Source organism: Felis catus, chromosome B3, assembly GCF_018350175.1.
Source record: "Felis catus isolate Fca126 chromosome B3, F.catus_Fca126_mat1.0, whole genome shotgun sequence".
NCBI lineage: Eukaryota > Metazoa > Chordata > Mammalia > Carnivora > Felidae > Felis > Felis catus.
The window spans coordinates 110,174,792-110,196,046 of record NC_058373.1 but is presented as its reverse complement, the minus strand read 5'-3'; the positions used below and the strand labels follow the sequence as shown (position 1 = coordinate 110,196,046).

The 21,255-nt window shown below is 40.4% G+C and overlaps 1 protein-coding gene across 14 annotated transcripts in view; it reads right to left on the bottom strand.

The window, feature by feature from the left end:
* Positions 1-21,255, bottom strand: part of SYNE2 (spectrin repeat containing nuclear envelope protein 2) — a 345,027-nt gene that overhangs the window by 137,949 nt on the left and 185,823 nt on the right. For all 14 annotated transcript variants that reach the window (XM_045060037.1, XM_045060046.1, XM_045060047.1 and 11 more), the window contains 7 exons: positions 18,958-21,049; positions 16,725-17,047; positions 13,923-14,067; positions 12,884-13,102; positions 6,487-6,752; positions 4,025-4,193; positions 952-1,107 (listed from right to left, as the gene is read on the bottom strand). In XM_045060037.1, the coding sequence (XP_044915972.1) occupies positions 952-1,107; positions 4,025-4,193; positions 6,487-6,752; positions 12,884-13,102; positions 13,923-14,067; positions 16,725-17,047; positions 18,958-21,049 (3,370 nt within the window). The remainder of the gene's footprint in view (positions 1-951; positions 1,108-4,024; positions 4,194-6,486; positions 6,753-12,883; positions 13,103-13,922; positions 14,068-16,724; positions 17,048-18,957; positions 21,050-21,255) is intronic.

Here is a 21,255-nt window from a genome sequence, read left to right as displayed (position 1 = left end):
GAAAAGATTTTCACATGAAGTATTCACAGAAACAAATTTAGTTACTCTCAAAACACTATTTTCTTAAAATAAATCAATAGTGCTTGATTCTTGAGAAGGTATCTCATGGAAGTATCTCATTTTCTTCTGTGTTAAATCAACAACATTTGCCATAAATGTATATTAGGAGTATATATGTTTTTTCACGGGTCAGATTTTCCTAAGAAAACCGCCAAAGAAGTTAACTGGTTTGAAATGTGATTTCCTGTGTATGTGCTTGATATCTATTTTATTAAGTTAGGGGTATTCCAGATTTCAAAAAAGAACACAAAAATCTTTCTGTGGATGCCGGACCAAACAGAATTTTGTTCTGCTGGATGGATGTAGGCTGCCTTTCTACGATCTAATAAATCTGTCTTGCTAACGTCTTGGGTCTCCAGTACTAGGAAACATTTCCCACTTGTTCTTCTAACTTTCAGATTCATCCATTCGGGGATGAAGATTTGCTCAGATGTGTTTTGTGAGGACACCGTGTCTTAGATGCTATTCCTGGTGAGTTGTGAAATTCGTATTCTAATTGCCCTTGGTAGCAATTTTAAAACACTCACAGGGAGGGAATACATTTTACAGCAAAGTATTATTCATGTCCAAAATTTTAAAGTGATTCTCCGTTTAAAAAAAAAAAAAAAAGCCAAGTAAAAGCTAACGGACAATTCTATTTTTAAATGCAAGAGAAGAAAAAAACTAAACATCCTGACAACTAAAAATAAACACATTGTCTAATTCTGTTATCTGTCACTTATTTAGAGCAATTTCACCTCAGTATTCAATACACAAAATTATCACTTATCTAAACCCTATAAAAACAGTCATAGTTGAAATCAGGGCAAATGAAAATGTGACATTACGTCGTCTTTTCTTTATATCTCTTCAACTCGTAAATAATAACACTAGTACAAACATTATTATTACCTTCTCGTCTATGTCTTCTAATGCTTTTCTGCATTCTTCCACCTGGGATTCAATCTCTGCAGGGACTAGGGTATACATTTCAGAATACTTGATTCGCAGTTTTTCCATAATATTCTCAAAAGTCAGCTTCCCTTTCTTAAAAATGCTTTGAAGCTCCTAAAAACATCAAGAGAGTTTCAAATACTCACAGGACAGGGAAAAAGTGTAACTCTCAAAGTAAAAGCAGCTTCCCAGCACATCCTTATGATTTAAATGAGCACACTTTGCATGACAAAGCCTCACTACTGATACAAGCCGATTAAGCCGGAGAGATACTCTGCTTGGTCAGATGATGCTTTCTAGTTTGTAAGAATTAAACTTGATATCTCTTCATGGTGTCAAACCATTGTCCTAACAAGACATTACAACATCTCCTGCTTCTAAAATGCCTCTAGGATCTGACTGTATCTCACTTGCAGTCTTGATCTAGAAAGCCACAAGTAGCAAAAAAGTTTCAAAGAAGTTTTTTTTTGTTGTTGTTGTTATTAACTTGTTGCCATTTCTGCTTCTTCCTACATTATCATCACAATGATTCAAGGCCACTAAAAGCCCTACGCCTGAAGCAAAAGTGTCTGCTTTCATGTAATTAGACAGCCCAGCAGAGCTCAACTTCTTTCAAAAGGGAGGGTTCCAGTTCCCTGCAAAGAATGTGGGCTTTAAAAGATAAAAGAAACCTGAACAAATAGTCTATTGGTTGTGGCCTAGAAACAAAATCTGATCTACGTTCTCCTGCACTAATTATAAAGGAGAAACTCATTTGTTTGGGAAAGTCTCCCAAAGATCCAGTGGAAAAATACTTCTTGACTTTACTGTGGCTTTTGAGGGGTTTGTTTTGTTTTTACAGTAACTGTTCAGTAGCATTATTTGTGTTAATAGGTTGAGTCACCGCACTGAAGAATGATTACAATTTTGAATGACTCCGTGATGTGTCACTGTTTTCCTTTTCTTTACCCTCAGCAGAGAACAAATCCAGAGGCAGAAAGTCAGAGAACAATGCCATTCAGACAAAGGTGGGGTTTGAAGTACAGTGCCGTCCGGTTTTATCTAGACCTAGTCAGAGAATATAGAGCTACACTTGGATGGGTTCTCCATGAAGACTGAGGGAGAGTAAATTCCCTCTATCAACACTGAGCAATGGTTAACAACCACACGTGATTTTTGAGTAAACTTCCAAATGTCTGTTTCGCTTGTTACCATTGGACTGGAGTCATTCTAAAAGACATGAGGTCCCAAATGACACGGGGGCGTGTGCACAGCCCTTAGGATACTGCGATTTAAGAGATACAGTTCGTCTTCAGCCCTGGTTCCTGAGCAGTTTCTAAGGCCCTTGGGATTTCTGGGATAGGAGTAAAGGAGCGCGTTTTGTTATTCATAACAAGCCCTTTTCAACTATACCTGAGTTTATGCTAATAAGTGACTTCTGAGGGCTCCCCCAGATAGATTCTTGATGGGGGGCGGGGCTGGTTGCCCGAGGAACCAATCAAGTGAAGTTCCAGCCCCATTTCCCAACCCCCTAGGGTGGGGCCAGGTGCTAGAGATTGAGTTAATCATCAATGGCCAGCGATTTAACCAATCGTGCCTGCATAATGGGACCACCATAAAAAACCCTAATCGATGAGGTCTGGAGAGTCTGGAGTTGGTGCTGGGAGAGCGGCACACTCAGAGAGGGCTTAGAGGCTCTTCGCCCTTACCTCGGTCTATGCACCTCTTATCGAGGGATCCTGAGTTGCATCCTTTGTAACAAACCAGTAATAGTAAAGTGCTTTCCTGACTTCTGCAAGCCATTCTAGTAAATCATTAACCCCGAGGAAGGGGTCATGGGAACCCCTGATTGATAGCCAGTCTGTCAGAAGTACAGGAGGGCCAGAACTTGTGATTAGCATCTGAAGTGGGGGGCGGTCTTGTGGGAGTGAGCCTTTAATCTGCGTGGTCTGTGCTAACTCCTGCTAGTTAATGTTAGAATTGAATTGAATTGAATTGAATTGAATTGAATTGAATTGAATCATTGCTTTCCAGAGACTTGGGGAAGAAACTCCACACATTTGGTACCAAAAGTGTTGTGAGTAAATACGGTGGCACCTATATCAGAGGTAAGTAGTACATCCTACTAAAGGCAGTAGTCTAACACCCTACTCAATAAATGCTCTGAGACCCCTGTTCACCAAACACGCCTGAAAAGGGGTTGAAGCAGGACTGCTTGGTCCAGACCGGCCTACCTCCCTGCTCTCTACTGTGATAGGAAAAGACAAGATTCAGTAGGCCGAGAGGGAAAGGTTAGGACCCGAGGTCCCAGGGTGGGGGAAAATGCATATTTTGGAACAATGCTGGGAGTGTCTGACCACAGCAAACCCCCTGGGGCACAAGGTTCCTCCTGAGAATGTAACAGGTACCACCTATTCCCCTCCCCCTCAGGTTTCGCTCAGGAATTTGACAAAAGACCTAACTGAAAGTAAGTAGTAGACCATAAAACATTTGACCCACAAGAAATGATATGGCCATAGATCTCCCCTCATACAATGGAATTGGGCCAATCAGGAATGGACAACCCAAGCACCTAGAGCATCAAGCCAATAAGGACAGACACTGAGAACGAACAAGGGGAAGAAAAGAGGGGAGCGTCCAGAACGTTGTAAAACAAAGGCCCTTGCCTACAGTCTGGAGCATTCACCTTCAAATGCCCCTTCTCTGTAAAGAGAGCTTTCATACTATTCTTGCTTTCTAATCTTATACCCTAATAAACTTTTGCCTGCTGTTCATTCTGTGTCCACCTCTTCATTCTTCAAAGCGGTGAAACGATGAATCCCAGGTATTGAGGTGAAAAATCCTGCAACGCTTCTCTGCACTCCAACCACACTGATCTTCCCCTGTGGCTTGGCCCCACCATGCCACGGGGCCTTTGCCTGCGCTTTCCTCTCTCCTGGGCCACTCCCTCCACTCCAGTCACAGAGTTACCCCTGCCCCAAGGAATTTGCATTCAAGACTGCAGACCTGTATCAGCCACATTCACTGGTTCCTCACTTCATTCCTCACTCACCTTGAACTGTTCTGCCTTTTCTGGGTGGTCGTGTAATTCCATATTTTGGAAAGAAGTTGCGGTCTGTTGAAATAAATTCTTCAAAGTACTTATTTCTTTTGTGAAGGAATGTCTTTCTTGGGTTTCATTCTCCACCAATTCCTTATTTTCTTGAGCTTTCTGAAAAAGCCTAACAACATCAAAATAAAATTGTTCTTATCCTGCTGTCTTGTGAAATAATTTTTATTTCAACAATTAACACAATGTCAGCATAGTTCGCAAAAGAAGATTATTTTTCCTGAGAGAAAAGTACCAATTTTCAGTGGTTTATGTACTACATATACAAACATATACCAAATTCTATCACTCAGTCAAAAGCCTCTCCAAACTTTCATCTCAAAATATCCTCTTTTTGGGGCTCCTGGGTGGTTCAGTTGGTTAAGCATCTGATTCTGGATTTAGGCTCAGGTCGTGGTCTCACAGTTTGTGAGTTTGAGCCCCGCATCAGGCTCTGCGCTGACAGTGCGGAGCCTGTTTGGGATTCTCTCTCTCTCAGTCTCTCTCTGCCCCTCCCCCGCTCCTGCTCTTATTCTCTCTCTCTCTCTAAGTAAATAAACTTTAAAAAAAATCCTCTTTTCACACTTTACATTCCAACTGCTGTCTCCATCTGACTTTTCTCCACATGATCTGTCAGTTCAACTGAATATGACTTAGAGGTGAGAATGGAGTCATGCATGGGTGGGCTCTTGGGGACAGATGACCCCATTTGCTGTGGATGTAACTACCATATTAGTAGAGGAATGTAAGAGGGTACAGTCTTTCCTGAGAGCTATTTGGTAAGTACTTCTAGCCATAAACATATTATATCCTCTGACCCACTGATTCTGCTTCTTGGTGTCTTTCTCAAAGAATTAATCACAGATGCAGAGATTCTGGCATAAGAATATTCACTACAGTGGTTTCTTTTTAATGTTTACTTATTTTTCAGAGAGAGAGAGAGACAGAGACAGAGCACAAGCAAGGGAGGGGCAGAGAGAGAGAGAGGGAGACACAGAATTTGAACCAGGCTCCAGGCTCTGAGTTGTCAGCATAGAGCCCGACGCGGGGCTCGAGCTCTGAATGGCAAGATCATGACCTGAGCCGAAGTCGGATGCTTAACCGACTGAGCCACCCAGGAGCCCCCTCACGACCATGTTTTTATAAAAGTGAAAACCATGTATAATTTAAAGATTCTATAATAGGAGTTTGGTTAAATAAATTATGGTATATTCATATGGTGAAATATTACATAATTATGTTTTAAGGAACATTTAATGGCATAGGAAAATTAACATGATATGCTGATAAATGATTTAGCACACAACGAAACAATATAGTACTATCATAGTTTGTTTAAAAATAGAATTATAACAAAAAAAGGTAAGTGATTGGCAGTGATTGTTGTTGAATGATAAAATTAAAGAGGGGGGTTATATTAACCTTTATAATTCTCCACATTCCCCGAACCGCCTATAATGAATATGTATTACAAAAATAGAAAAAAAAAAAAAAAAAAAAAAAGCAATCACGAGTAAAAAAATTCAACGGCTATTCATCCTCAATAATACCAGGATACAGAATATGCACTGGTTTTCATCATTGTTACTGATCTTTTCCATCTGCACCCCCCCCCACCCCGCTTGAGTATAGTTGACACGCAACGTTACATTAGTTTCAGGTGTACAACTTACTGATTTGACAGGTTTATACATTATACTACACTCACCCCAACTATCCTGTTACATCACTGTTACAATATTGACCACATTCCTTATGCTCTGCTTTTTATTCCCAGACTTACCGATTCCATAACTAAAGGCCTGTACCTCCCACTCCCCTTCACTCATTTTGCCCACCCCCACCCACCTCCCCTCTGGTTCTGCTTTTTTTTTTTTTTTTTAAAGATTCCATTTATGAGTGGAATCACATTTGTCTTTCTCAGTATTTGTCTTTCTCAGGCTGACTTATTTCACTTAGCATAATACCCTCTAGGTCCATCCATGTTGTCTCAAATGGCCCAATCTCATCCTTCTTTAAGGCTGTGTAATATTCTGTTGCACACATATACCACATTTTCCTTATCTATTCGTCCATTGATGGACACTTAGGTTGCTTCCACGTCTTGGCTACTGTAAATAATGCTGCAATAAACATAGGGTGCATGCATCTTTTAGAGTTAGTGTTTTCACTTTCCCTGGGTAGATACTTAATAGTGGAGTTACTGGATCCTGGGGTAATTCTATTTTGAATCTTCTGAAGAACCGTCGTAATAGTTTGCACAGTGGATATACATTGCCAACACTGTATACTTTTCTGTGTTAACGCAATTCCATCATACCATTTGTCATTATTCTATATTTTTATATTTTCAATAGCCAATATTCTCTAAATTTTAAGCCTGAGTCAGCAAGCACGTTGTCTTAATAGTTTTTCATAAGACTTACTTGTTGCATCGTTCTTGCATCAATGTAATCTCTTGAAATGCTGGACCAGTTTCTACAGCCTGTAAGCTTTGGGGAGCATTCTGGATACTTCTTAGGCGCTGAAGAAGTAAGGTCAGTAATGGCTGCTGCTTCTCCACATTTTCTTGGTAACGGCATAAACAGTCTAGCAGCTCACAGAGCTCCTCTGTGGTGGCCGCCTCTTTTGTTTTAGAAATTTCAGGGAGATCTTCTTGAAGGTTATCTAAAATAATTGCTTCTCGTTCAATCTAATTCAATAAACAGAGAGAGAGAGAGAGAGAGAGAGAGAGAGAGAGAGAACTAAAATAACTAAACTGTACTTGGATCGCCTCAGGAGCTGAAGCATACCTTGGGAACCATAATTTTTGTGCACTGGCCCTTCAAAGGGTTCCTGATGCCATATCCTCACTCGAAGTAGCATCCGTCTTCCTATAGCTGGGAATATTATTCCTCTGCTTTTGGAATCCCATAGCTCCCAGCGATCGATCATGTAGATATGTGATTACTATGAAATGCTGCTATTGTGAGCTGAAGGAAACACTGTCGAGTATTTTCATGAATAATTTTTCTCTGTTTCAGATCTCCATTGCACAAAGCAGTTATCTCTTCTGAAACACCTATAAGGCAGTTCGAATGAGCTTCACCAAATTGCAACTACTAAGAGGTTGGGTGACTGCTGGATAATTTTTCTACAGGTGACTTTTCTTTCACATCCCATTCCTACATGCCCCAAAAAGTCAGTCTGGTACTTCCTCATGCCCCTAACACCCATGCCAAAGGGAAAGTAGTCCTGACTAATCATGTATTTATCAACATGGCTATATGCAGAACCCAGAACTACATAACCTAATACATCACATGTCTGCAAAATGGAGTCCCGTCATCCTTGAACTCAGAATGAAGACACAGAAGATCAGATCCCTCCACGCACCTCTTCAGACCCTGTGGTCCTCGCCTCAGCTGTACCCCACCGTCACCACACTCTGCCCCGGCAGTATTGTTAACTCTCCCGCCCTGACGTTCAAACTCAAGTCAGGCACCTTGCAATCTGGACAGTACAGAGTAGCACTCTGGTCAACTACCTTTCTGATATCACGCTCACGGAAATGATAAACGAAAACCTGCCAAAGGGTCGACCGTAAAGCCTGTGAGAATTTAGCAATTCCAGCATAAATTAAGTTTCCAGGAGCTCAGTGGTCGAGTGCCTGCCAGAATTCCATGGCGTAAAAGCTCAAGTTGTTCCGTCTTATGTCTCTACCACTAAGAAAGCACTGGATGTGCCCACTGAGATTTTGGAGGCAGCATATGCTATACTTGAGAATATTGCTCAGCTCCATCTATCAGAATGCTGCCAAGCTTGAGGGGGGTCTGGACAAAAAGAGGCACCGCTCTAGGGTCAGATTATGGGATAAACTGCCCTGCCACTTGGGTCATATGACCCAGTTGAGTCCCCGGGTCACTGCAGGGTGTAGGTATAGGCTGGCCTCTCAAAGGACCCAGTTATGGAATGTATGCTTTCCATGACCTCAAACCTGAATTCAGTTGCATCAGAAGTGCTGGTTCTCAGGCAGGCAGCCACACTTCCACCAGGGAATGAGAGAGAAGGGTTCCACTGGGATGTCTGGCAACCTCCCCGCCAGGGAACCAGCAGGCAAAGAAAGGACGTGCTGTAGTGTCAGAGATAATGGTATCTAGGGTCTCGAATACACATCAGGGTGGAAAGAAGTAGGTCTGTAATCTAGAACTTAAAGGAACATCTCTTGGTGCTTCCATGAAGAGCAACAACAGCAACCATGACCTAATAAGAGTAAAGCAACTGAAGGCCTGACCTTCCCAGTTCCAGTTCCCCTCGTCCCCCACACCTGTTCCTGGAGATCACTTTCCAAAATAAACCACCTGCCTGCAAGCCCCATCTCAGGCTCTGCCGTCCGCTGTAAGTTGGTAAGTGATTAAGGAGGGAAATCATTTTTATTGGGGCAATAATTGTACTCAAAAGCCAGGCCATTCTTCAACTTGTGATGGATAATCAAACTGTCATACATGCACCCAACCCAGTATTACTCAGGAAGAAAAAGAAATGAACTATTGATACAAGCAGCAATGTGAATGCATCTCCCATGCATTATGCTCAGCGAAAAAATGCCACACTCAAAAGGCACAAACTATCCCAGTCCATTTATATGACATTCTGGAAATGGCAAGACAGATTAATGGTTGCCAGGGGCTGGAGGTGACAGAAGGCACTGATTACAGAGGTGCACAAGGGAACTATCTGGAGTGATGAGAATGTTCTATATCTTCATTTTGTTGGTGATCATGTGCCTGTGTGCAACAAAATTCAACAGACTTTATGCGCAAAAGGATAAAGACAGCTCCCAAATCAGTAAAATAGTTGTCACAAAAATTATGTATTCATTCTTCCACCTGAATGATTTCCCTTGGACACAGAATTCTAATAATATTGGTTATAAAACTTTTAGATTCACAGTCAGTTATAGAGTCCAGAAAGGGAGAAGGAGCCGTAGTTGCACCATAAGTAAACAGAGTGAAAGAGACTGAAATACTCATAACCAGGAGATTTAGGAACCGGTGAAAGTCTTTTGGACTTTGGGTTCATGGGCAAGAAGTCAGCCTTCTACCTTCAATTATCTTTCGAGACAGGACTTTAGCACATTACGATCACCAAAGCAAAAATGATGACTGAATAACCAGAAACGAATAATTAAATCAAGCAGATTCTGTTTAAGAGAACAGGAAGGTAAAATTTTAGGGGGAAAAAAGGTAAATCAAAATTTAAATTTATTTTTCAAAATATACAATTAAACAGAGTTTTAAGTTTTTGAAAATCTGCTGATACAAAACCTTTATCCCATACAGATATGGGATTATCGTAATGTCTTAAAAAAAGAAATTCATTCTGTCACACACAAAAGCACCAACCCTGCCAATAGAACCTTGAGTGTACAAGTGTTTAGGTGATACAATTTTTATTGAATGGACACAAGCTATTTTAGGTTTTCATTTTTATTTTGAGAAAGAGAGTGAACACAGTGGGGGAGGGGAAGGGAGCGAGGGAGAGAGAGAATCCCAAGCAGGCTCTGTACTGTCAGCAGACAGCCCAGTTAGGGGCTTGATCCCACAAACCGTGAGATCATGACCTGAGCCAAAAATCAAGAGTCAGACGCTTAACCGACTGAGCCACCCCGGTGCCCCTGGATACAAGCAATTTTAAAATCCTACATCAATTTGGTGTGCGTAAATATCATTTAAGCTGATGGTTTTGTGGTTAAATACCAGAGTGTAAGTTTGAAACATTTTTTTAACGTTTACTTATTTATTTTGAGAGAGTGAGGGCACGAGCACAGGAGAGGCAGAGAGACAGGGGGAAAGAGAGAGAATACCAAACAGGCTCTGCATGGTCAGCATGGAGCCCAAGGTAGGGCTTGATCTCATGAAGCATGAGATCACAGCCTGGGCCAAAATCCAGAGTCGGACACTTGACCAACTGAGCCACCCAGGTGCCCCTAACCAGAGCGTAAGTTTGAATCCTCTTCTACCATTCACTCGTGAATTTGGGCAAGTTACTCCATCTGTGTCTCACTTTCCTCGTCTACAAAATGAGGATAAAATAAAAGTAATTACCTCATAGGATTCTTGTGAGGGTAAATGATAATACATATAACGTGCTTAGAACTGTGCCCAACACACGCTCCGTACCAGCCCATCACGTGTTGGGAGTGGTTGTTCCTATTACTACATGAGGGCATATTTTGTTTGTGATGCTCTGAAAAACACATTCTGCCAGCAAATATTGTCAAATGCTTCGATGAATAATTACAAAGCTCTAAATGAATGGGGTCTGAATTAATACAATTGCAAATGGGCGCACAGCGATAGAAAGACAATGTAGCAAAATAGAAAGAGTAAAAGCTCAGGATTACCCTAGACCTGGGTTTGAATAAGAGCTGTCGCTCAAGAAATGTTTACTAACTGCCCACTCAGTGCAAGGCCCCGGTCAGATTCTAAAGTGACAGCAGTGAGCGCAACAGCTGTGGCCCCAGTCCCGCAGCCCCAGCTCCATCGCCACCTGGGAGGTCTCGTGTCATCAGAAATCTCTCGGCGCCTCCGTATCCCCATCAACGACATCGCAAAAATATTTAACTCTTGAGAGCAATGCAAGGATTTGGTGGCACGCAGCCTCCTGTAGGAACCCAAGAAACAGTGCCAGTACGGACGGGAAAGATGGGGGCTAGCAGCTCGGCTAAAAAAGTGAAATTTACAAAGTTTGTAACATTCAAGAGTCTATGTACTAACCACACCCTACCAGCACTACCAAAATATTATTCATTTCCAGAATATCAAGTATTTAGGGGCGGCTGGGTGGCTCAGTCGGTTAAGGGTCCGACTTCAGCTCAGGTCATGATCTGGAGGTCTGTGAGTTCAGGCCCTGTGTCCGACTCTGGGATGACAGCTCAGAGCCTGGAGCCTGCTTGGGATTCTGTGTGTCCCTCTCTCTCTCTCTCTGCCCCTCCCCGACTTGCCCTCTCTCTCCCTCAAAAAATAAACATTGAAAAAATTAAAAAAAGAAAAAAGAATATCAAGTATTTTTCTTTTTTCTTTTCTTTATATTATTTTATTATTCTGCAGTAAGGTAGGTATCTTGGATGACTCATTTAAGGAAGTTCACTTAATCCACCTTGACGAAGCCTATATCCTCTCCACACGGACGTAAACACTGGTGGCAATTATTTACTAGGCAATTATTACTGAGGCCATTATTTCTGGATCAGACTGTGCCAGTTTGAGCAGACAGGGCAAGAATGAAGACCCTGGCCGAATTTTCTCCCATGGCTTCAATAGAGCTGCTGATGACCTATCGTGCTCTCTCGGATGCAATGAGGCAAAAGGCAAGAAGATCAAGTTTTAAGCAGGAAAATATGCCAGTGCTAAACATTTCTATCCCAAATCAAGTACTGATTCATTATATTTCTCTCTTAAGTAAAGTTAGCAGGAATTTTGACATGAATAAGAGAGAAAGGTTTTCATTTAATGTTCTGATTTGTGCTTCGTTTATACCTGATAGATTAAGGAACACCCGAAGATAATTTTATACTATTTTTAAATTTCCTTTCTAAATATATGTGATGGCCTAAATCCTGAATCATGCTTAAATTAACATCTGTGATTGATATATATTATGGAGAGCTTTTTTTTTTTTTTAGTTTGTTTATTTATTTTGAGAGAGAAAGAGAGAGAAGGCAAGCAGGGAAGGGGCAGAGAGAGAGAGGGAAAGAGAGAGAATCCCAAGCAAGCTCCGTGCTGTCATCGTGGAGCCGTACATGAGGCTCAATTCCGTGACCCCAAGATCATGACCTGAGCCAAAATCAAGAGTCAGACGTTTAACTGAGCCATCCTGGCACCCCTATTATGGAGATTTTCTTTGAGAGCGTTTTCAGAAAGAGTGTCATACATATTTTTTTTTTAATTTTTTTTTAACGTTTATTTATTTTTGAGACAGAGAGAAACACAGCATGAACGGGGGAGGGGCAGAGAGAGAGGGAGACACAGAATCGGAAACAGGCTCCAGGCTCTGAGCCATCAGCCCAGAGCCCGACGCGGGGCTCGAACTCCCGGACCGTGAGATCGTGACCTGGTTGAAGTCGGATGCTTAACCGACTGCACCACCCAGGCGCCCCTGTCATACATATTTTTAACTCCATACTTTAACCATTAGAATTAATTTCCATAGCTGATAAACAGTTAAATTCAAAATTAGTTGGTTATTGTGAATATCACCTAATTCTAACCTTTGGTGTTGTGTAGGGACAATTTTTTTTTTTTTTTTTTTTTAGAGAGAGAGACTGTGAGAGAGCAAGCATGAGCAGGGGAGGGACAGAGAGAGAGAGAGAGAAGGAAAAAGAGCGAGAGATAGAGAGAGAATCTCAAGTAGTCTCCATGTCCAGCAGTGAGCTGAAGCAGGATTCGATCTCACAACCCTAAGATCATCATCTGAGCCAAAAACAAGCATCAGATGCTTAACCGACTCAGCCACCCAGGCACGCCAAGACAGTTATCTTTAAGAGGGGTTAACTTATAGGTACAATAAAGATTTTAAAGCTCCAGCGAGCAAATACTTATTTATAAGTATTACCTGATGCCAAAAACATTGGCACTTTTAAGAAAGAATTTGAACCATTTCTTGGAGATGATTTTACTAGGACCTGACCTCTATGAACATTTATGTGCTACGTGCCTGTGGTATGAACAAAGGGTACCGGTTGAGGACTTGTTTTATATAAAAACAAACCGCCAAGTAGCACAACAATGTAGATGACAATTGTTAGGAAACTGGTTATAATGTTGAAAATGAAGCACTTACTTCTTCACTGACAGATTTCCACTCCCTCTTTAGTTCTTCACACCAAATCTCCCACTCTTTGGCAGCCTCTAGCAAACTCAACCATTTGTCCCACAGAGCTGACGTGGTTCTGAGCAGACACACGTCGTCGCTGTCTGTGCACATGGGTCTTATGTGTCTGTGGACCCGGCGTAGTTTCATTAACTCTTCTTTGGTTGATGTAAGATTTGACCCCAAGGCCTTAGGAAAGAAAAGGAAGAGGAGGAATATAATGCCTATTGATCTTTCTGAAACTTATGAACTTCTTACCATCTTGAGGAATTGATTCTCAATCATCCCCAAGTGTTATCTGCTCTATTTGTTCGTCCTTTTGGAAGCCAATTTAAGACAGATTAGAACTGCCTTAAGTATTACTGGGTTGCACACGAATTTGGAACTATGGTGACAAAAAGAAAGTGTTTTGAAAGGTAGATTTCTTAAAAGATCATTGTTATTTTAATGTTAGTCTCATATCTTACTAGGTAGTTAATCTGAACAATACTTATCAACCACCAATGTATTATTTCAGGTTTTTGTATATGTATTTGTTTGTTTGTTGATATGTGGTAGGTATTAAGCACAGATGACTCAGAATGCTTTCATTCAAATCCTAATAATGTAATACCATAGCTTTTAACAGATGAAAAGAAACAAAAACAAAAATTGCACACTAAGAATAAGAAGTAGCCAGAGTTTAGACTTAACGATAGTTGCATTAAATTCTCTGTCATTGATCCAGCAACATCCACAAAATAACAAGAAAGGTAAAGCTTCTGAAAGAATGATCACTAAGAACAATCTGCTACGAGTTTGCTACAGTCCTGTGAATCCAACCCATGAAATCTCTCAGAACCACTGTTTCATGGTTCCCCTCAGCTTTTGGTTTGGGGTGTTTTGAGTGTCCAATTCAGGTGGGAGATTTCTGTGGGTCATAACAGAGCCACATTCCCTGCTGCCGCCACCTGTTCTTCCTTCTGATTTTCTGCATCAAATCTTACTGGAGATTTGCAAATACTATTACCTTGCTCTGTTCCAAGCGCTCTAAAGCCTCCTTGTAAGACACTGGCAACGGGAACATGGACTGCCCAAGAACTGTCTCCATTTGACTGAGGTGAGTGCAAATTTTCTCTTTAATTTTCCTATAGCATTTGTAATTCTCGAGACACCTATAAAGCACCGTTAGGAAAAAAGAAAGGATATTAAATTTTATTTAGTATAATATATTCTGGATTACCCGGAATGAATTCTGAACGCTTAATAAAAAACAGAATGTAATTCTCTTTTTCTTATTCAGCGTATTACACCAAATTTTTATTGATTACCTCTTCTTCACAGGGACCTGCATAAGACTTTTAATGCAAACTTGAACAGGCAGATAAGACTTTCCTCAAAACACGTAAATTGTAAAACTGCACTCTCAAACACTGCAAATGAGCTATAAATTGATATAATTCTTACAAAAACCACTCAGTCTTAAAAATGCTCATATCTTTTGAACCATTAATCCAACTTCTGCAATTTATCTTAAGGAACTAATCCTCACAGTAGGAATTTATTCTAAACCTGATAAAACCTTTTACACAGTAAAATCTTTTTACTTATTAAACTCTTAATTAAAATAGCAGGGGTGCCTGGGTGGCTCAGTCAGTTAAGCGCACAACTCTTGATTTCCACTCAGGTCATGATCTCAGGGTGGTAAGACTGAGCCCCACATCGGGCTCCGTGCTGAGTGTGGAGCCTGCTTAAGATTCTCTCTCTCCTTCTCTCTCTGCCCCTCCCCTACTCACAAGCATGCTCTCTCTCAAAAACAAATAAATAATTAAAAAATTAAAAATGTCAAAAATTGGAACATACCTTATACGTAACAAAAGATATAGCTAAGTAAATTACAACCATCCATTTTGTAAAATATTTAATAGCAAATACAATTACCTTTGTGAAGTTTTGTTACAATAAGGAAAAGAGCACATGTTTTAAAGCAAAGGATAAGCAGCATCTTTTTTTTTTTTTTAATTTTTTTTTTTTCTTCAACGTTTATTTATTTTTGGGGCAGAGAGAGACAGAGCATGAACGGGGGAGGGGCAGAGAGAGAGGGAGACACAGAATCGGAAACAGGCTCCAGGCTCTGAGCCATCAGCCCAGAGCCCGACGCGGGGCTCGAACTCACGGACCGCGAGATCGTGACCTGGCTGAAGTCGGACGCTTAACCGACTGCGCCACCCAGGCACCCCAAGGAGCATCTTTTTATGAAGGGTAGTGTTCTGATGTATTAAAAAACTATGAATACAGTTATGTGTCTAAAATTGATACCGTCTCAGTCTCTCACTGAAAACAATGAAAACTTTAGTATCAAATATATATTTTAAAAATTATTAAAATATAATAATGAACTAGAAAGGAGGTAAGAAATATTCAGAGGCTCCCAAACTATATGGACGTGGAAATACAGAGAAACAAGCTGAGCTTTAGGGACAAAGACTTTGACGGCATTTGCTGAGTTTCAGTTCTATTAACCTTTTCCTGGAACGCTGAGGGGACAGAGGATAAAGCCTCAACCCAGGATAGGTTTTAAATAGGAAACTTTCTCTGTCAAGATATTTATAATATATATAACCACAAAGGACCAGCCTGCAAAATACAGCATACATTTCTACAAATTAATAAGAAAAAGTATGGGCAACTCAATAAAAATTGGGCAATGGCTTGGACAGGCATCTTTCTGAAGATGAAATACGAATGACCAAGAAATATTCAATAAAGGGGCTCAAATACATTAATATAACAGAGATGCAAATTAAAACCATAATGAAATACCACTTTTCATCCATCAGACTGGCAAAACTTAAATCTCCCAACATCGAGTACTGGCGAAGATACGAAACAGTTGGAATAGACTATGTTGCCGAAATACTAGTCTGAGTAGAAGTAGGTAAAATTATTTGGAATTTAAAATGTGAGATGTGCCTACCTTTTGATTCAACACCAGAATCCTCAGTAACTATTCAAGTGAACCTCTCACATTTAAAAATGTTCCTATTGGCACTAGTTGTGAAGGCAAAAAGTAGAAAAACTCAAATGTCTGTCAATAGCTAGGTAACTGAATTTTGCTATAGACAAGAACATGAATAAACTTCAGCATCAAAATGATGAGTTTGAAAAAAATGAGGTGACAGAGGAACACACATACATGAAAATGAAGCATAAACACATAGAAAAAATATTTTAAAAAGGAAAGAAAGTGGTAAATAAAATATTGGGGATAATGATTAATTCTGAGGAGAAGAAAGGACCACACAAGAGAAGTCAAAAGTCATGATGTTTACCTTTGAACCTTTAGGGACAAAGTTGTTTATTTTATTATTATCCTTGATATCATATGCAGACTTTTATAAGCATTCTGTTGTATGTATTCAACATTAAATAAGGAAAAAGGTAAAAAAAATACAATAAAACATTTGCTATGGTTTTCTATAGATAGTGATTTAAAAAGAAAAAAATTTTTAACGTTTATTCATTCTTGAGAGACAGAGAGACAGAGCATGAGCAGGGGAGGGGCAGAGAGAGAGGGAATCCAAAGCAGGCCCCAAGGTCCGAGCTGTCAGCACAGAGCCGGATGCTGGGCTCGAACCATGAACCGTTAGATCATGACCTCAGCCGAAGTCGGACACCCAACAGACTGAGCCACCCAGGCGCCCCATGCAGGTAGTGATTTTTAAAGTTTTCCATATTTTCCAAATTATTGCCAATTGGTAAATGTTAACTATAAAGAAAAATAAACCTTAATTTTGTTCTTAAAGCATTACCTTTAGAAAGAAGTACCTACCCTTCTATTTCAGCCTCCTTTATTTTGGCTGCCTCCCTCACGGCTGAGTCCTTCAAAACTAACCCATGTATAGTACACTGGAGTTGTTGTTTGGCTTCAGGGCTGGATACAGTCCCCAATTTCTCAGTAAGGTCCTGGATGTCTGCTATTGTGGACTGCAACTCCTCTTGTTTCCAGTGAGATATCTCCAGCGATTCTTCCGGATCAGCAAGGTCTATTCTATGGGATGCAATAATGGCTTCACGGGCAGTAAGGATCCCCATCGCCCTAGTGACTGCCTCATTATAGCGTGTCATACTTTCATCAGCATCATTCAAGACATCCTGGTGAACAGGAGATGAAACACTGTGACAAAGCTGGCAAACTCTGGGGATTTTTATCATTCTTGAATTTTTGTAGTGCATTCATAATATGTCTGGGTCTTGCAAGAGTTAGCGTCTCCTACTTAGTTTGGCAACATTAGGCTAGCACATAAAGACCAATAACTTTCTGTTTGCATAAAGAAAAACTGCTTCCAGATTTGCTAAATCTACTCTAAATTCAAAAATACATCTCAGGCATCATGTCTAATGATACGCATTCCTGTTCTAGAACTCTTACATTAGACTATGAACTAAATAAAGCAATCGCATATATTTAATGTGTATAGCTTTAACCAATATTTGTTGGGGGCATAAAAAGAAAACACACCCCCGCCAAGATTTCTTGTGTTTTCGGGGCGCCTGGGTGGTGCAGTCGGTTAAGCATCCGACTTCAGCCAGGTCACGATCTCGCGGTCCGTGAGTTCGAGCCCCACGTCAGGCTCTGGGCTGATGGCTCAGAGCCTGGAGCCTGTTTCCGATTCTGTGTCTCCCTCTCTCTCTGCCCCTCCCCCGTTTATGCTCTGTCTCTCTCTGTCCCAAAAATAAAAAAAAATAAAAATAAAAAAAAAAAAACGTTAATAAAAAAAAAAAAGATTTCTTGTGTTTTCAAATAAATGGCTCTGCCACAAATTTTAGTTTTGAACACATCACTTAATGTATCCAGACCATAGTCTTCTTGCTGAAATAACAAATAGTTGATGTAAACAACTTTAAAGGTCCCTTCCAGTCCAGCTCTAATCCTATTATTTTAGAGATTTATGTCATTGTTCCTGGAAACTGTATTAAAATCAAATAAAGAAGTACTGAATTTACTCAACATTTGTTAAGTATCAATTTAAAGAACATAGTAGGATTCACAGTATGACCTTACATTTCTATAGCGTTTATACCTATCAAATATTGAAATATTATCTAATAACTCTTTAAATCAATGAAGGGAGTTCATTTCCCCATTCTATAAGTTTAATGTGACAATTCTGAAAATACAGTGAAAGGCATTATATTAAGTACAAGTGTTCCAGCAATGCCTAAGCTATCTCTCCTAATTATTGTGGAAAAGGAGGGAGTATGTTGGACTCATTCTACAACACCAGAGGTCAGCAAACTTTTCTTGTCGAGGGCCAGACTAAATATTTTAGGCTTTGCCCGCCATCTGGACTATCACAACTACTCAACCCTGCTGGTGTAGCAGGAAAGGAGCATAGACATTCTCTAAAGAAATGAGCATGGCCATGATACAATAAAACTTTATTTACAAAATCAGGCACCATGGGCAGATTTGGCCCATGAACCTTCATTTGATGACCCAAGCTCTAAAATCAGACAGACCTTGACTCGAATCCTGTTCTGTTCCTGATGCAGGAGCCTGAGAAAACTGTTGATGTTCCTGAACTTAAATTTCCTTATTTTGAAATAGAGCTAATGATAGCACCCCCCCCCCAACAGAGTTGCTATGAGGATTAAAAACACAGTATTCAGCACGGTTCCCAGACACTGTAAGTTCTAAATGAACGCGGAGTTATTATTTTATGTTATTTTCTCTACATTATATTTCTTCCACTATGCCTCACTATTTCTAAAAACACAAACCAAAACCAAACTCCGTCTGAACTCAACAGGGGTTGCCAGGGGTATAGAAGTAAAGGCTTCACATTTCTCTTTCCTGTCTATAAAGCACTGTATTTAGATGTCAATTGAGGTGGGATTGTAAACTGGTCCACCGCAAGTTTCTTTTAAATGGCTATTCTATGGAGAACCTATTCATGTAGAACCTATAACTGCTGAAGAAGCACAGATATTACCTAGAGTAAAAGCTAAAACCATGCAATAAAAAGAAATGCATTAACCACCTAATTGAAAAAAAAACCTACTGTGCGCAAATCAAGGCTCGTAGCAAGCTGCATGTGAAGATCTTCAATGTCACGTAATTTTGCCTCCACATCATTAGCTCCAGGAGAATTTTCTTCTCTTTGCTTCTCAATGATGGTCACAGCTTTCACGCTATCCATTTCTGCCTGAACTTGCTCTTGAAATGCTTCACAATTATCCTTCTCATTTTGAATATGTTCAATGTCCAAATTTATAAGCAAAGGCTGCTCTAACTGAGATTTTATCTGCTTCAAAACATGTAAGGAATTTTCCAGTTTGTCCTGAAAACTCTGTTCGTTCACTTCTTTGGGTTGGGATTTTAGTATGCTGTTTTGGAGAACCTTGCGTAACTTGTCATTTTCTTCTGCATACAGCTTTATCCGCGGCATTTCTTTCTCTTTGAAGGTGTCATCAAAGGCCTTACTTTCATTCAATTTCTTTAGTATCTCTTGACACAAGCACATGGCTTTCTCAATTCTCCGATTCAAAATCTGAGCATCGAGCAAACTCCTTTCTGGTGAGGTCTGGGGCATTTCTAGCACCGCTTCGGCTCTTTTCTTAATTTGCAAGTCCATAGCCCTCAATTTACTTAGTGATGCCTGATATCTGCCATGGTCTGCCACATGGTCTGCCAACTGCTTAATTTTTTCCTCGAGTTCCTTTTCTTTCTCAACTACTTGGGTGTGTAATTGGTCAAGTTGGGAACCATCCCAGCTTAGTCCTATACATTCAAACACTTCTTTGAGTTTCCGTAGCTGTAGGATACTAGACTGAATACCAGTGAGTTGGTCTTTAAGGCCACAGAGCTCCTTTTCAACATCTTGATTTATTTCTTGATTTAGCAGCAGTTCGTTGTGCCGTATATGGTCAACCTCCTTCTGAAGCACAGATGTTTTTTCATGGAATTCTCTGTAAAAATGGATCTTGTGTTCCACTTCCTTACATTTACTTTGAATTAATCTTTGCGTTCTATGGGCTCTAGTCTTAAGGTTTTTCAACTGGTCATCCAGAAATAATCTTTCGAACACATTTAGATCCTTACAGATGTTTGTTTGTTCCTGAAGGTGGGTCAAGATCACACTCTCCGCTTCTTGCAATTCCTTCTGAGAACTCATCAAAGTGACACGCTCATGTTCTAGTTCAGTTTCTGTGGAGGCTGTTTTCATCTTGGGATTTATCAGTGCTTCATTTTCCTGAAGTGAAAGTTGAACCTTCTCTATTACGGCAAAAAATCTTCTCCTTTCTTCCAATTTAAATTCTAATTGCTGTGATCTTTCCGTTGACTTTAAAACTAGCATTTGGTACTGATTCTGTAAGTCCTGTAGGAGGTGATTTAAATCATTGCTCTCCTCTGCTGGAAGATTAGGAGTATTATCTTTGACCTCTTCAACCAAGGACTCCACAGCTTGGTGCTTATCCAGAATGCCATCATGTGTCATCTTGCACTTTCTGATCTGTGAAAGGATGTCATCTGGGAGAAGGCAAATGGTAGGAGCGAGTTCACCTAGCAGATTCTTGACCCACAGGATAATCTCTCTCATCCTGGTCCTTGTTTCACACATCTTGATCTGATTTTCCACCTCTGTGTTTAATGGCTCCAAGGCTTCCAATCGCTTCTGCAAATTATTCATTGCATCTTCCAAAGTATTCTTTTCTTTTTCTCCCCAAATCCTCTCCATCTGAAATTCAGCTTGCCCCTTCAAAGCCAAAAATCTCTGCTTGATAGCCCGGAGTTCAGTGGCCAAGGCAACTGTGCCTGGGCTCCCCTCCTGTTCTTCTGGAGAGTTCAGCCCGAACTGCTGCTGTTGCTGCAGAGAAACGTCAAGGTCTTGGATCGCACGCATGAAAAGTATAAATTCATCATTTTCTGCTACTTGCTGAGAATACTTCTTTCGAGCCAACTGTTCTACTTGTTCACAACTACGTGCAAGTTGCCGGATCTGGCTTTCCGAAACCTTCTTATCCATGTCAGTCACACACTTTGATAAATTTTCCCATTCCATTTTCATCTTGCTTAAAGAATCTTTCTCTTTTTCTATCGATGCCAGGTAGTTTTTCATTTTGTCCAGATAGGCTGCACTGTCCAGTGGTCCACTAGAGAAAGAAAAAAAAAGGGAGCTTATTAATACACATCAACATGAGGTTAGAGTTCATGAAAAGAAATTAATTCTGCTCTGAATTCACAGACGAGAAGATTAGGTTGTCTATAAAAGCATTCTGTCTTTAAAATCAAAATTAAGGGGCGCCTGGGTGGCGCAGTCGGTTAAGCGTCCGACCAGCCAGGTCACTATCTCGCGGTC